At 36.6% G+C, this 13,957-nt stretch overlaps 1 protein-coding gene across 2 annotated transcripts in view; it reads left to right on the forward strand.

The window, feature by feature from the left end:
• Positions 1-13,957, forward strand: part of Snx7 (sorting nexin 7) — a 107,160-nt gene that overhangs the window by 14,768 nt on the left and 78,435 nt on the right. For both annotated transcript variants that reach the window (XM_004663933.2, XM_045138786.1), the window contains exons 2-4: positions 9,436-9,618; positions 11,974-12,084; positions 12,436-12,600. In XM_004663933.2, coding sequence (XP_004663990.2) covers positions 9,436-9,618; positions 11,974-12,084; positions 12,436-12,600 — 459 coding nt within the window. The remainder of the gene's footprint in view (positions 1-9,435; positions 9,619-11,973; positions 12,085-12,435; positions 12,601-13,957) is intronic.

Raw genomic sequence — 13,957 nt, forward strand, 5'->3', positions numbered from 1 at the left:
GCTGCAGTCCAACACAAGATCTCTGTGGTTTATTTGAAATCAAGGTTGATTTCTTGTTGGCGTGCCTGTCTGTGGTGGCTGAGCTAAGATTCTGTGGTAGGCTTTGAATCTACTTTATAAGTCATCTTCATTTTTGGTTCCACACTGAAAAAAGTGGATACTGATGGGGACATAATTTTTGTGACACATGGAAAAGAACGTGTATAATGATAAAAACAGTTAGTGGCTCTTCAGACTCATGTCATTGTCCAAAGTCAGTCTCTGGTGAAGCCTCTTAGAGTGATGAAAATTTTCCTTCATAAGGAGGCACTGAAAGTTGTCTGGAAATTAGCAGGAGTTCCCATGCACACTGGAGGAAAAACTATACTACCTGAAAGTAGCTCTATGGTGAAGTTTTAGGCAATTGACAATTTGGACTTTTGTGAGGAAAGAAAACCAAATTTTTATGGAAGAACTTTCCCCTCAGGTAAGAAATTGTCTAGGTATAGTTGAGGTAAGTGATATCACATTAGATGTGATTAATAGCCTCTGAATGGCAAGTGCCCATAAATAGACGGAATTGTCCCAAACAGATGAGACAGATGTTTGTTGTGTCCAGATATCTTACTTATGGTAGACCTATAGGATAAAGAAGTGAATACCTGGGATTCTGACAAAATGAATGTTAAATTTCCTTTGTTACTCCTTCCTTTACCAAAGCACATGTCCAGGCAATCATCTCCTGTCCGTTCCTTCAGAATTTTGTCCCTTTCCTGCCAAGGGCCTCTGATTGAACTCCTTCCTCAGCGTTTCATGTAGCATAGTTCTCCTTCTCACATTACCTTCTTACAGCCTTCACCTCGCCACTGAGCCATCTCTCTGGCCCATTTGTTTATTTTTTGTAAAAGTTTTATAGAAGATTTTTCTTCCTGGATGTGATAGCACACACCTTTAGTCCCAGCACTGAGGAGGCAGAGATAGTAGGATCACTGTGAGTTTGAGGTCAGCCTGAGACTATATAGTAAATTCCAGGTCAGCCTGGGCTAGAGAAAGACCCTACCTCAAAAAAATTTTTTTTTATAAATGTTTGTCTTTTATTAAAGTTTATGTATCTTGCATTGAAATAATTTGGGGGCTTTCCATGTTGGAAGAATTAAATGATACTTTGTCAGGCCAGGCTAATTGTGACTTTTTCCTCCTTACACTGAGTTGTGAGGTCTATCCCTATTGCTGTATTTTCATTACTTTATAGCACACCCATCCTTATTTCTAGTTTTCTCTCATTTCAGAGAGTGCTGAGTTGAACACATTTGTAGTATCTTAGGTTTTGTGTATTACATAACCGATCATAAGCATTTATTCTTGCCTTAGTGTTTTATTCAATATCATGAGAAACTGATAAAAGTAAGTTTAGTAATAATACCCAGGGTTTTGTGTCGTATTTTGATGCAAGTTTGGCCTTTTGGCAGTTAGGAGATCAAATCTGCTTGTTGACCATTAATAACAGATGAGAATATGAACAAGTGGTTTAACTTATTTCCTCATTAGGAAAACATGTCATGAGGGAGTACCTGATAATGGTGTTTCTGTCTGGTTTAAAGAGGAAGGAACTGTCCTGTATTAGATTGTGTATAAAGTTTATATATGAGGGCTGGAGAGACGTTTCAGTGGCTAAGGCACTTGCCTACAAAGTCTAACAAACCTGGTTCACTTCCTCAATAATCACGTAAAGCCAGATGCATAAAGTGGTGTGTACATCTGGAGTTCATTTGCAGTGGCTGGAGGCTCTGGCCTGCCCTTTCTGTCTGTCTGTCTGTCTGTCTCCCTTCTCTCTCTCTCTAGTCTCAAGTAAGTAAATAAAATATGTTAAAAATTACATAAGATAGTGTACATAAAGCCTTCAAGTAGGCATGGTGTATATCATATTTATCTTCTCATGTGCCTCCATGATCCAGGGTGAAGTATGACTTTCCTAAAATTGAATGCTGATAAAGACAGGTGACTTGTTGAAGTTCACATAGCTGGTACATGTTTATACTTGGATTGAAGTTAACTTTGCCTGATGACAGATATTTTCTCTTGCAATATACCATGTTTAATTTTGTTTCTGTTGCTGTAATGCAGTACTTGAGACTAACTATGTATATAATGGCTAATACTGACTCATTTTAAAGAAATGATTATGGTTCTGGCAACTGATTTTGGAAAAGTACAAAGTCAGGAGCCAAATATATTAGGCTTCATGTTGCTTCAACTTACGTCCAAGAGGGGAAAGGTGATTGTTTATGTGCAGAAGAGTGGAGGGGACAAAGGAGCTGACTTAGCTGGGAGCAATCCATTGTACAGAGATCTAACATAGTTCTCTGAGAAGTAAACAAATTCCTTGATAGACACCATGCTCTCTAGCCTCAGTCCTTCGTGATCTTAGATGAAATAAACCTTCCTAAAAGATTGCAAGTGAGAAGGCTGGGAAGGTGGCGGATGGATGAAGCCTCAGTAAATCAAGTTGAGTGCAAGCAAGGAAGACACCCAGGGTAAATGTCTGACTTCCATTTGAATGTACACACATGAACATGCAAGTAAGAAACTGTAGAATGACAAATGGATTGAGGGATAATCATGCATGTGTACATACACTACTTAGCAGCAGAAATTATGTCAGACAAGATTAGATTATGGTATGTTCCTATAGAAAATGGCAGAGGTAGCATTTCCTCCAATCACATTTCAGACAGTGTTCCACTAGCCTTTCTCATTTATATTATTATTATTATTAGCAGACAAATTGGAAGACTTTGTAAACCACAACACAGCTGGTACATCTAAATTTAGGCCCATCAAGATGAGCACCCATCTTCACAGCATGGCTCCTCAAACTCCTTCATGTTAAGATTTTTTTTTTTTAACCAGATGTCTCTTGGTGTGTGTGTGTGTTTCTCGTGCCTCAGCAATTTTATTTGCATGGCCTTTTTATGCCAGGATTCTGATTTATCACACTTTCACATTGATTTTTTTTCCCCTCTCTACTTGTAAAAAGAAAATAGCTGTTTGAGCACAGATGGTGGGTGTAATTTAGTATTATCAGAATAATTCATGTAATATTTATGAGATGTTCCTAAGTAGCATTTTAGTGAAGGATATTAAGTAAGGACATCTCTTAAAGAGGCTATATCTCATTTTTTGAAACATTTCTTTTGGTGTTTATTTCCTGAGTATTCAGTTATTGACAAGCCCTCATTTGTTTTCAATTTCAGTTGTATATTGTATCTATTTCAGTAATAGAACTTTGGATCCTTCCAGAAATAATTTCTGGAGTTGATTTTTAAGTGTAAACAATGAGGAAATGAAGCAAGGATAAAATATCTATATCATGGTGACATGCTTCTGCTCTGACCTACATCCTTACATTTTTGTCATGTACAACTCTAAGTGCAGAAATGTTACATGTGTTTGCTAGGCCTGCTATAGGAAGGCATCACAGACTGAGTACCGTAAACATCTGAAACTTATGCATTCACAACTGTGAAGTCTAACAATCCAAGAGCAAGCTGTCCACAGAGCTGCTTCCTTCTTTGGGTTTTAAGGAAAGGTTGTGTTCTAGACATTCAATGGGCTGGTTGATGGCTGCATTCTTCCTGCTTTTTCATTTTCCTCCTTTATGAATGTTTCTTTGTTTCAATTTCACCTTTTTGAGGATACCAATTATAAGGGGGTACCTTAAGACCTCATTTCTTTTTTTAAAGGGTTTTATTTATTTATTTATTTGAGAGAGAAAGAGAGAGAGGATGAGTGCACCAGGGCCTCTAGCCACTACAAACTAACTCAACACGTGCACTTCCTTGTGCATCTGGCTAACGTAGGTCCTGAGGAATCGAACCTGGGTCCTTTGGCTTTGCAGGCAAATGCCTTAACCCCTAAGCCATTTCTCCAGCCCAAGACTTCATTTCTATAAAGACTCTCCAAATGAGTTCACGTGCTGAGGTACGGTGTTAGGATTTCATCATATGAGTTTGGTAAATTTGGGAGTGTAGGAGACATAATATGAATCCATTAAAAATGCAGAGAGTATACCAAGAGTAATAATGGGAAAACCTACATGTAATTTGTAGCTTATTTGGCCAGTAATTCCCAATGTCATACCTATTCATTTCAGTGAAGTGGCATATCTGGTTTCCCTTTCAATGGGGTGTTGTTTTGGAGTAAGAGTAAAAGATAATGAATTTTTGTCACAGACTATGATTTGGTCTTTGTTGCTATTCAGATCTCAACATGAAAGCATCTCTGAGGTATTAGCGTATATATGTGTGTGTGAGTGTTTTCACTCCACCAGATATGAGAATGGTTTAACAGTGATTCAAGTAGCCATTCATTGCATAGAATCTTTCCTTCTGAAAAGAAATGAAGGAACATGTTTTAAATGTTTAAAAGACTGTAAGATAATGGCATATATACAAATATAGAGAAAGGAGTGGGGAAGCAATGGGGGAAGAGATGGAAAAGGTGTAAACCGTGTTTGTAAAGAACAAATTTTAATGGGCCTTTTCTCCCCAAAAGCTCCAACCACAGAAGGTTAAATGGAATTCTTTTTGGTTAATTGCTTCTTTGGATCATCTCAGAGGCTTATTTTCTTCAGTTATTCAGGTCCAAATGTAAATCTTTTAAAATAGTGTCAATATATTCTCCTTCCTTTTTGGTAGTGAATATAAAACATTTTGAATAGTCAGTTTTATTGAGGTTTCAGAACATTTTTGAGTGATTCGTGGTAATTTAAATGCTTCTACCAAAATCTCTCATGTTGCTAAATTTCAGTCTGTAATTTTCTTCCTTCACTAGATATTCTTATGACACCACACTGCACTCACTGGAATTACAAGCCTCTGTAAATTAATGCAGATCTTTTCCACTCTATAAAAGGGTGCATTTTAAGTAGAAGAAATAGAATACTAAATTATGTAGTAGGTAAAAGGAGTGGGTTGTGGTGAATGGGGTGGATGAGTGCAAAGAAAGCCAGAGAACATACATGGTTGCATGCAGTGACAGTGAAATTAAAAGGATGCTTGGCCACCAAACAGACATTTGTCAGTTTAGAAAACTACTATTTGTATTAAATGGTTTGTGAGAAAGATCTTTATACACACTGATTATGTATTTCTACATTCTGTTATGGGCTGTTCAGGATGCTTTCATGTTCATACTTACTTTTTTAAGAGTCATTCTCATTTTTATTGGGGTTTGACATATTTATTTATTTATTGATTTGTGTGTGCAACCTTGATGAGTTAAAAAAAAATAATCATGTTGAATCAAGCTGGACACAGATTCTGTTGCCTAACTTTGTTTAATTACATGCTTTAAATTTTTTTCAAGTTATTCATTCAAAACATTACTTTGGTCACTTTGTTCTATTTGATTATAGAGTAAAATTTATTGTGTTTTGTCATAGATAACTTTTGTTATTATTATTATTATTATCATCATTTAATTTTGCTATTTTTCAAGGTAGGGTCTCTCTCTAGCTCAGGCTAGAAACTCCTGTAGCCCCAGGCTGTCCTCAAACCCATAGCACTCCTTCTACCGTGCACCATAGCAGACCGCCATTGAGCACAAAAGCTCATGCAAGGCATTTATTGCCTCTGTCCTTTATATCTTGGTTCAACTTGTCCTTAAATATTTACCTTTCACAGATCTTTTTGTGATGATAAGAGCCTGAATCTTCTTAATATTAAGGGCCAGTTTCCTTGTTGCCTCAGATATTGCATCCCAGAGTCTGTCTCTACGCCACTGCAGCCAAGCTTTGTTTTTTTGCTGCATTAGAGCTTTCAGAGCTAAACCTCCTGCCAGAAGCTCCTGTAGAACAGTGCTCTGAGTACTGTTGATGCCTCAAAAGCATGTGTATTGATTTGATGTGAGGGAAAACCTCGTCAGTATTATGACTTCATCCTTTCCCCACTGGTGGTTCCCGAAAAAGTGCCTTTTCTCAAAACATCACCATTAAAAAAAAAAATTACTATGTTAATGCACCTGGGGATATGAGCAATTTTGACCATCTTCAAATTCAGTTCCTTATTTGAACCTAGAAAGGACGCATGGATGGTTCAAAATACCCTGCATATTCCGTCAATCAATGGCAAGAGACAAGATTGAAGCCTGCCGTTTGACTTTTTTAAAATCTAGAATTGGCTAATTTTGTTGTTAAACTAAGATGGGCTGTCTTCCAGAGTAATCTCTTCATGTGTCAGTTAATTTAATTTTTTTTATATAACAGTAGACAAAACCTTGATTCTAATGAGAAAAATGGAAGAGAAAAAGTACAGATTTTGATGAAAACATTGTTACTACTATTTCAGAAATAACTCAGACATCTTGCTGAGAATGTTAGAGTTCTCTTTCCATATGAATGAGGCATGAGATGAGGTTACAATGGACTGTGAAGTTTTTATTATTAAAACATTTATAGCCAGGAGTGGTGATGCACTTGGGAGGCAGAGGTAGGATCACCATGAGTTCAAGGCCACCCTGAGATTACATATTGAATTCCAGCTCAGCCAGAACAAGAGTGAGATCTTACCCCCACAAAAAAAACAAACAAACAAAAAACCATTTATAAATCAGCAAGCTCTTCTTTACGCATTTCTTCTTTTTCCTTTTTTTTTTTTTTTTTTTTTAGTTTTGTTTTTTACAGGCACGTAGTCCAGGCTTACATGAAACCTGGGGTCCTCCTCCCTTAGCCTCCTGAGTACTGAAATTGCAGGGATGTGCCACCACATCTGGCCCTTCCCTTTATTTAAATAAAGCAAAGCAATTTCAGGTAACTGATTAGATAATGGTGGGGCCAAGGAGTGTCCTGGAGGATTGAGGTTGAGAAAGTATCCAGCCAGTTTGGGGGTTGAATGTATGACTGCTTTGACTTCCATGTTCAGAGGTGAGGGGACAACTATTATTTTGGGAAGACAGTATATGCAGGGAAATAGACAAGTATATCCATGACAATGAGTGAGACTTTTAGCTGCTAGAGCAGTTAGTTACAAATGGGACAAAGAAGACTAGAATAAGCCATGTGGTATCAAATTAGAATGGGAGGTTGCATGCACTAATATCTCTTTTCTCATACTTCTTTGCACAACTGTTTTACAGTTTACTTATTCATTTAGTAAATGTTCTATGGGACATCTGTGATGAACCAAAGAATTATTGTAGACATGGGCTATGTATTCATTTTGTTCACAAAATCTTGATCCCAGCATAGCACATATTCTAGCAAAAATATAAAAAGAAGGGCCCAGGAAGTGGTTAGAAGTGCTTGCTTGCAAAGCTTGCTAGTCTGGGTTTGAGTCCTTAACACCCACATAAAGCTAGATGCCAAAAAAAAAAAAAAAAAATAGCACATGTACTGCCTGGGAATTGCTTGAAGTATCAAGAGGTCCTGGTGTACCCATATACACATATGCATGCACACATTCACACAAATAAATAGAAATATATTTTATTTATTGATTTATTATTTATTAATTTATTTTGGTCTTTTGAGGTAGAGCCTCTCTCTAGCTCAGGATGACCTGGAATTCACTATATAATCTCAGGGTAGCCTCAAACTCATAGTGATCTTCTTACCTTTGCCCCCCAAGTGCTGGTATTAAAGGCATGTGCCACCCTGCCTGGCTAGAAATGTATTTTAAAAAGATTAAGAGTAAGAAGAAATAAAAGAATCAGTGTGAACTCTGAAGATTTCATTTCTATCTGTATTTCCATCTATCTATACTTCTAGGGTGAAATCGACTACCAAGAAGGAAGACTTAGAGTATTCTTGCAGAGCTGTTATAGGAAAAATCACCTGTTTGCATTCAGCAGGAGAGAAAAATCTGAAGTTCTAACTTTTGTTTTAGGAGATTTGAAACCATTTCTCTGGATTTTAGCTCAGCTACCAACTCTAGGTACCCAGATTCTTGGTGCTTGCAGTTGTTGACTTTTTCTGGGTTTCTGCATGAGAATTATGTTTGCTGTCTTTCATGTTCACCATTTTCTCTTAGGTTTTTTTCTCTCCTTCTGCAACGCTGTTTCATCAACCACTTGATGTTCAGATTTCTATCAAATATAGTTGCTAGCTATTGCTTGCTTTAGCTTCTTTTATTTTGTCCTTTTCTTAGCTCTTCTATAATGTGAAATGCCTGAGAATTGGAGGGGGAGGTGCTATAAATAATGAGGGTTTTCGGGATGGAGAGATGGCTTAGCGGTTAAGCGCTTGCCTGTGAAGCCTAAGGACCCCGGTTCGAGGCTCGGTTCCCCAGGTCCCACGTTAGCCAGATGCACAAGGGGGCGCACGCGTCTGGAGTTCGTTTGTAGAGGCTGGAAGCCCTGGCGCGCCCATTCTCTCTCCCTCTCTCTGTCTTTCTGTCTGTGTCTGTCGCTTTCAAATAAATAAACAAAAAATTTAAAAAAAAAAGATTCTTTAATAATGAGGGTTTTCTTCTCAAGGGTGCAGAAGCTGGAAAGTCCGGGGTCACAGTGCTGACAGGTTTGGTATCTGGGAAGCTGCTGTCTCCTTCCCAGGAGGTGGCTTATTGCCATGTCCTCACATAGTGGAAAGCATAAAAGTGACTACATAGTTCCCCACACCTTTTTAGAAGGACTTAGTGTTGTTTGTGAGGACTTTCTTCATGGCAATCACTGTCTAAAGATCTTACCTCATAATACCATTGGACTGAGAATGAAGTTTCAACTTGAATTTTAGAAGCAGCACAAGCCAGGAATAACATACAAACAAACAGAAATCTTTGAAACTGTATGCCTTTGGTTTCTTGTCATTTTCTTAATTTTAATTAATTAATTTATTTGTAAGGAGAGAGAGAGAGAAAGAGAGAGGAAAAAAATGTATGAGAATGTATGAGAATGTACATGCCAGAGCCTCCTGCCGCTGCAAAGCAAAACAAACAAACAAAAAACTCCAGATGCATGTGCCATTCTTGAGTACTGGGTTATACTTTGCAAACAAGTGCCTTAACTACTTAGCCATCTCTCTAGTTACTCTCAACATTTATTATGATTTTATTAATTAATTACTTTATTTATCTTGAGAGAGAAAGAGGCACATGCAGAGAAAGAACAGGCATGCCAGGGCCTCTAGCCACTGCAAAAAATGCCAGACACTTGTGCCAACTTGTGCATCTGGCTTACATGGGTACTGGGGAATCAAATCTGGGTCCTTAGGCTTCTCTGGCAGTGGCCATAACTGCTTAGCAATCTCTCCTGCCTCCTCTTGTCATTTTTTTTTAAGTTGGAATTTTCTGAAGAAGCACAGATAAAAATAAATGTTCAACATTAAGAAAAATGAATTTTCACATACATGTTTACCCAGGGTTCCATTTTATCTTGATGTATTTTATTCGTGTTGGCAGAATCTCAGAAATGGAAGATTGTCACTTATTTTTGATGTTCAGTTTTCACTGGTTTTTTCCTTAGGATGCTTCCTTAATAGACATGAACTCCTTCAGCCCCATGATGCCAACATCACCTTTGTCCATGATAAACCAAGTCAAGTTTGAAGATGAGCCAGAGCTAAAGGATCTTTTTATTACAGTTGATGAACCTGAGAGCCACGTCACTACAATCGAGACTTTCATCACTTACAAGGTTATAACTAAGGTGAATGTTGACTGAGCATTTTATTAAATACGATTATTCTCTTTGAACTTTTGGAAGCACTTTATGGACATTCTAACTCTAAATACTACAGAACCTCAAGTTCATTTTCTTTTATTCCCAACCATTTGGGGTGAGACATTGAATCTATAACATTTGATTTGTGGCCATTCATTTAGTTGTAATTCTTAGAATAAGAAAAACTGGGTTTTTGCCTTAGAAATGTCTTTAAGGTCACTCATGGAAAATTAACTACTATTTATAATATAATAGTACTGCCATGGAAAATTATTTCTTTAGAGTCATTATTGACACTCCAAATGAACTATGTAGAACACATGTTCTTTCTAAAATGGAGATCTATCATCAAGCCTCATTCTCCTTATCAACTGGAAGCTTAGGTTTGTTTTCTAATAACCAAAGTGTACAATGTCAGATGGCATGATTATTCTAATGTTTGCTGTAGGGAAATTACTCATTAATCAAGCTCAGCCTTTTCCTTGTTTTACTGCATTCAAGAATAAAATAAGATGTTGCAAAAGGAAGAAGCAGCGTATTCTCCTCAGAGTAGTACTTACTCTCTCTTAGCTTTCTCAGTGTGCTATTAGAGCATTCTTAAGTCAGTGACAGAACATTGTGGACAGAATCAGCCAGTATTTGATTTGATTCTATATCTTTCTGCTGGAATTTATATAAGATGGTTTTATGTTTACCAAAAGGTTGGCAATTGTTAAGAACATATCCATTTAAGTCATATTTTCATCTACCATGTCTTGAAGGCACTTATGACTTTTTTGTGTATAACACAGTTTGAGGTGGGGTCCTGCTTTAGCCCAGGTTGACCTAGAATTCACTTATATACTCTCAGGATGGCCTCAAACTCACAGTGATGCTCCTACCTCTGCTGTCTAGTGCTGGCATACACCACCGTACCCACTGCATTTATGACTATTTATGCCAGAATGTTGTCTTGAAAACTGGCAGTGAGCATGTACCTGGTGCTTAGCATGTATGTATGTATGTATGTATGTATGTATGTATGTATTGTGTATCTCCATATATGTATACATTTAAACCATATGTTACACTTAGTTTCTAATTGATTCAGATTTACTATTTTTGCTATTTCCATATCATAACATTTTAAAAAATAGTTAAGATTTTATAGTGTTCTGTGAACAAATCATTTCTTTAACTTGAACTTCTAATGTATACCCACTGTTTTTCTGCTAAAAGAGAATATTTTAGTAAGATTATTCTATAATACTATAAACATCCATTTTCAAACAATAAACTTTGCAAAGTCTAGTTTTAATCAACTTTATTTCATGGTAATTCAAATAGCCTCTTATGATTTGAATGGCACTATTTTACAATGGGTTCGTTGGTATGGGTGCTTGATATTCTTGGGGATAGTGGAGTATATTTACAATATGTTATGTCACCATTAGCCCTCCAGGAAAGCTCAATCTGAATAGTACTCCATGTCATTTTTTTAGTATAGAAAAAGTTTAGTAATATTAAATACTAACATTAAAACTAATATTAAGGTGTTGGGGTAAGTGGCTATTTTCTTAAGAGAAGGGGAGCATGCACTAGAATGACTGTGGTTTTGTTTTTGGCCTGGGATTCAATGAATTGTTGTAGGATTGTATGCCCATGTTCTTATGTGTTGGCTCAGATTATTGCTAGGAATTGATCACTCAATGTATTTGCTTAAGTTATAGTAGTTTAGGCATATAACTCTCAAAATAACATTCCTTGAGAAATGACAGAAAAAATGTCTTTTCACATAAAATATCCATTAATTACACTTTTTATAAACAGTGGCAAATCACTCTACTAAATGTTAAACTTTTTATATACTAAAAGCAAATTTTAGCAAACGCAATTCATTTGAGCAATTTCCAAGAAAACATATTTCTCAGTTACATTCAGGTTATTTTCTAAATTGTAAAAATAGAACTTCTCTCAAATTCTGAATTCCAATGTTGAGGAAAGATTTGTATTTGAAACCTACATTCAGAACATACTTCTGAAGTGAGAAAGCCATGCCAGAGATAATAGTAGTGAGAATTTTTTGGGAGGCAGATGGTTGCTACAGATTTTTCAGTTTGGACTTTAAATTTAAAGATGGTGTTTGCTTTCTTTGTGGAAATACCGGAAAGTTTTGCTTATTTTCATCTGCTACATGATTAGATGACTAAAAAAGAAAAAAAAAAAAAGGCTGACAAACACTGAATAATTAGGATTAATTTTTCTTAGAGACCCATTTATTTTAGGATGTTTAAAAAAGCAAGAGGCAAATGTCTTCTCTCTGATATTGCATGGGCTGTTATTTCCTACTACTTTCCTCAGACATCTCGTGGGGAATTTGATTCCAGTGAGTTTGAAGTTAGGAGACGTTATCAAGATTTCCTTTGGCTGAAGGGAAAACTTGAAGATGCACATCCTACTCTCATTATTCCAGTAAGTTACAAGTGTTTCTTTCTCTATAGAATAACTACTACATTAACTACTACATTTTTTTCTTGAGGCTTTTGAAATTTCTAAAATATAGCACCAGTTTTTTCAAATTATTATAATTCCTTTATCTCATGGATATTTACTTATAATTGAAACCTTTAAATCTAAGTATGAATTTTTAAGCTATTGTATTTATAATGGCTTTTTACTTTCCATTATAGCATTGTGAGTTTTAAAACTTATATTTTATAATTAATGATCAAATGTTCCACTGATTTGCAAAAATGTAAAGTATGGAATTCCTTATGAATGTGTGCCAAATAGCTTTTTTGTTTGTTTGTTTGTTTGTTTCAGCCATTGCCAGAGAAGTTTATAGTAAAAGGCATGGTGGAACGCTTTAATGATGATTTCATTGAGACCCGCAGGAAAGCATTGCATAAATTTTTGAACAGAATTGCTGATCATCCCACTTTAACATTTAATGAAGACTTCAAGGTTTTTCTCACTGCACAAGCTTGGGTAAATAATTTTGATTTATACTCATATGTTTCTTTAGTATCTATGTTTATAAAAGATTGCATATTTTCTCTTTACTACTTCTACAAATTAGGCAGTGGTACCTTTGGACTAAGTTGAAATCAATTAAAAAAAAAAAAAACAGAGAAATGTCCTTCAAGTTAAATCAACACATACACATTACAGAAATCTGGTGTTCTCCTTACCTACATATACTGTCCTTTCTTTTGGCTGATGATGGTGACTTTGTTAAGTGACAGAGTTCCTTACATGTATAGTTAATACTGAACACATATCAACATGTATCTATTGACATTATTTTGAGTAATAATGAGTCTGAATTTTTAAAGTTAGGATAAAAGTCATTATTGAGTGGGTGGGTGGATGGATGGATGGATGGATGGATCATGTAGCAGACAGATTCATGTTCACTGAGATGAACTTCCAGACCAGACACAGTTATGGAGGAAGGGATTTATTGAAGCTTACAGATCCAGGGGAAGTTCCATAAATGGCATAAGAAGCTGGCCTGCCTTCACAGGACCATGCAGAGAGAGAGAAGTACAAGCCAAAAAGTCAAAAGCCACAGCACACTTCAGCAAATACAGCTAGGTACACTTTGCATATGTTTAGATTGAAATCTGAGACCCACCACCACACCTAAAGATCCACCCAGTGACATTGCCTCCAGCCAGGTGGCTGCAGAATGCAAACTACAAACAAATAAACACTAAATATATTGGCGGCCATGTATTCTATTCAAACCACCACATTCTGCCCCTGGCCCCCAAAAGATTTATAACCATCACACATTGTAAATTAATTGTACTCAGTTCAATTTCAAAGGACCCCACAGTCTTGACCAATTTAAGATATTAAGACCTGTAAAATCAAACAAGTTACACATTTCTAACATATAAAGGCACAGAGTAAACATTTGCAACTGGTATAAGGCATAGCAAGGAAGACTAAAACAATGCAAACTTAACCACCATCAAACAAACATCAAACTTCTGCAGTTCAAGTCCAATACAACCAGAGACTGACAATCTCCAGATTTTCCAACTGCCCCTCCAGCTGCACAAAGTAGCCAGGGAACACTTCCATCTCAGGCCAACAGTGCACTCTATGGTAGTGCTTGCATAGTCCTGGTATATCCAAAACACTTTCAGATCTTCATGCAAACCATGGTCCATCTTCCAAAGGCTCTTTCAGCCTATCAGGGTATCATGCCCTGCCTCATGCTGCATCTCAGCAGCAGCTCCTGGAACCGTGTACAATTCATGACCACTCCTCACATTTTCCATGCTTCTGAATCCAACACCAGGTATATAGAACACAGCTATATTCTTAATTCACA

Source organism: Jaculus jaculus, chromosome 19, assembly GCF_020740685.1.
Source record: "Jaculus jaculus isolate mJacJac1 chromosome 19, mJacJac1.mat.Y.cur, whole genome shotgun sequence".
NCBI classification, from domain to species: domain Eukaryota; kingdom Metazoa; phylum Chordata; class Mammalia; order Rodentia; family Dipodidae; genus Jaculus; species Jaculus jaculus.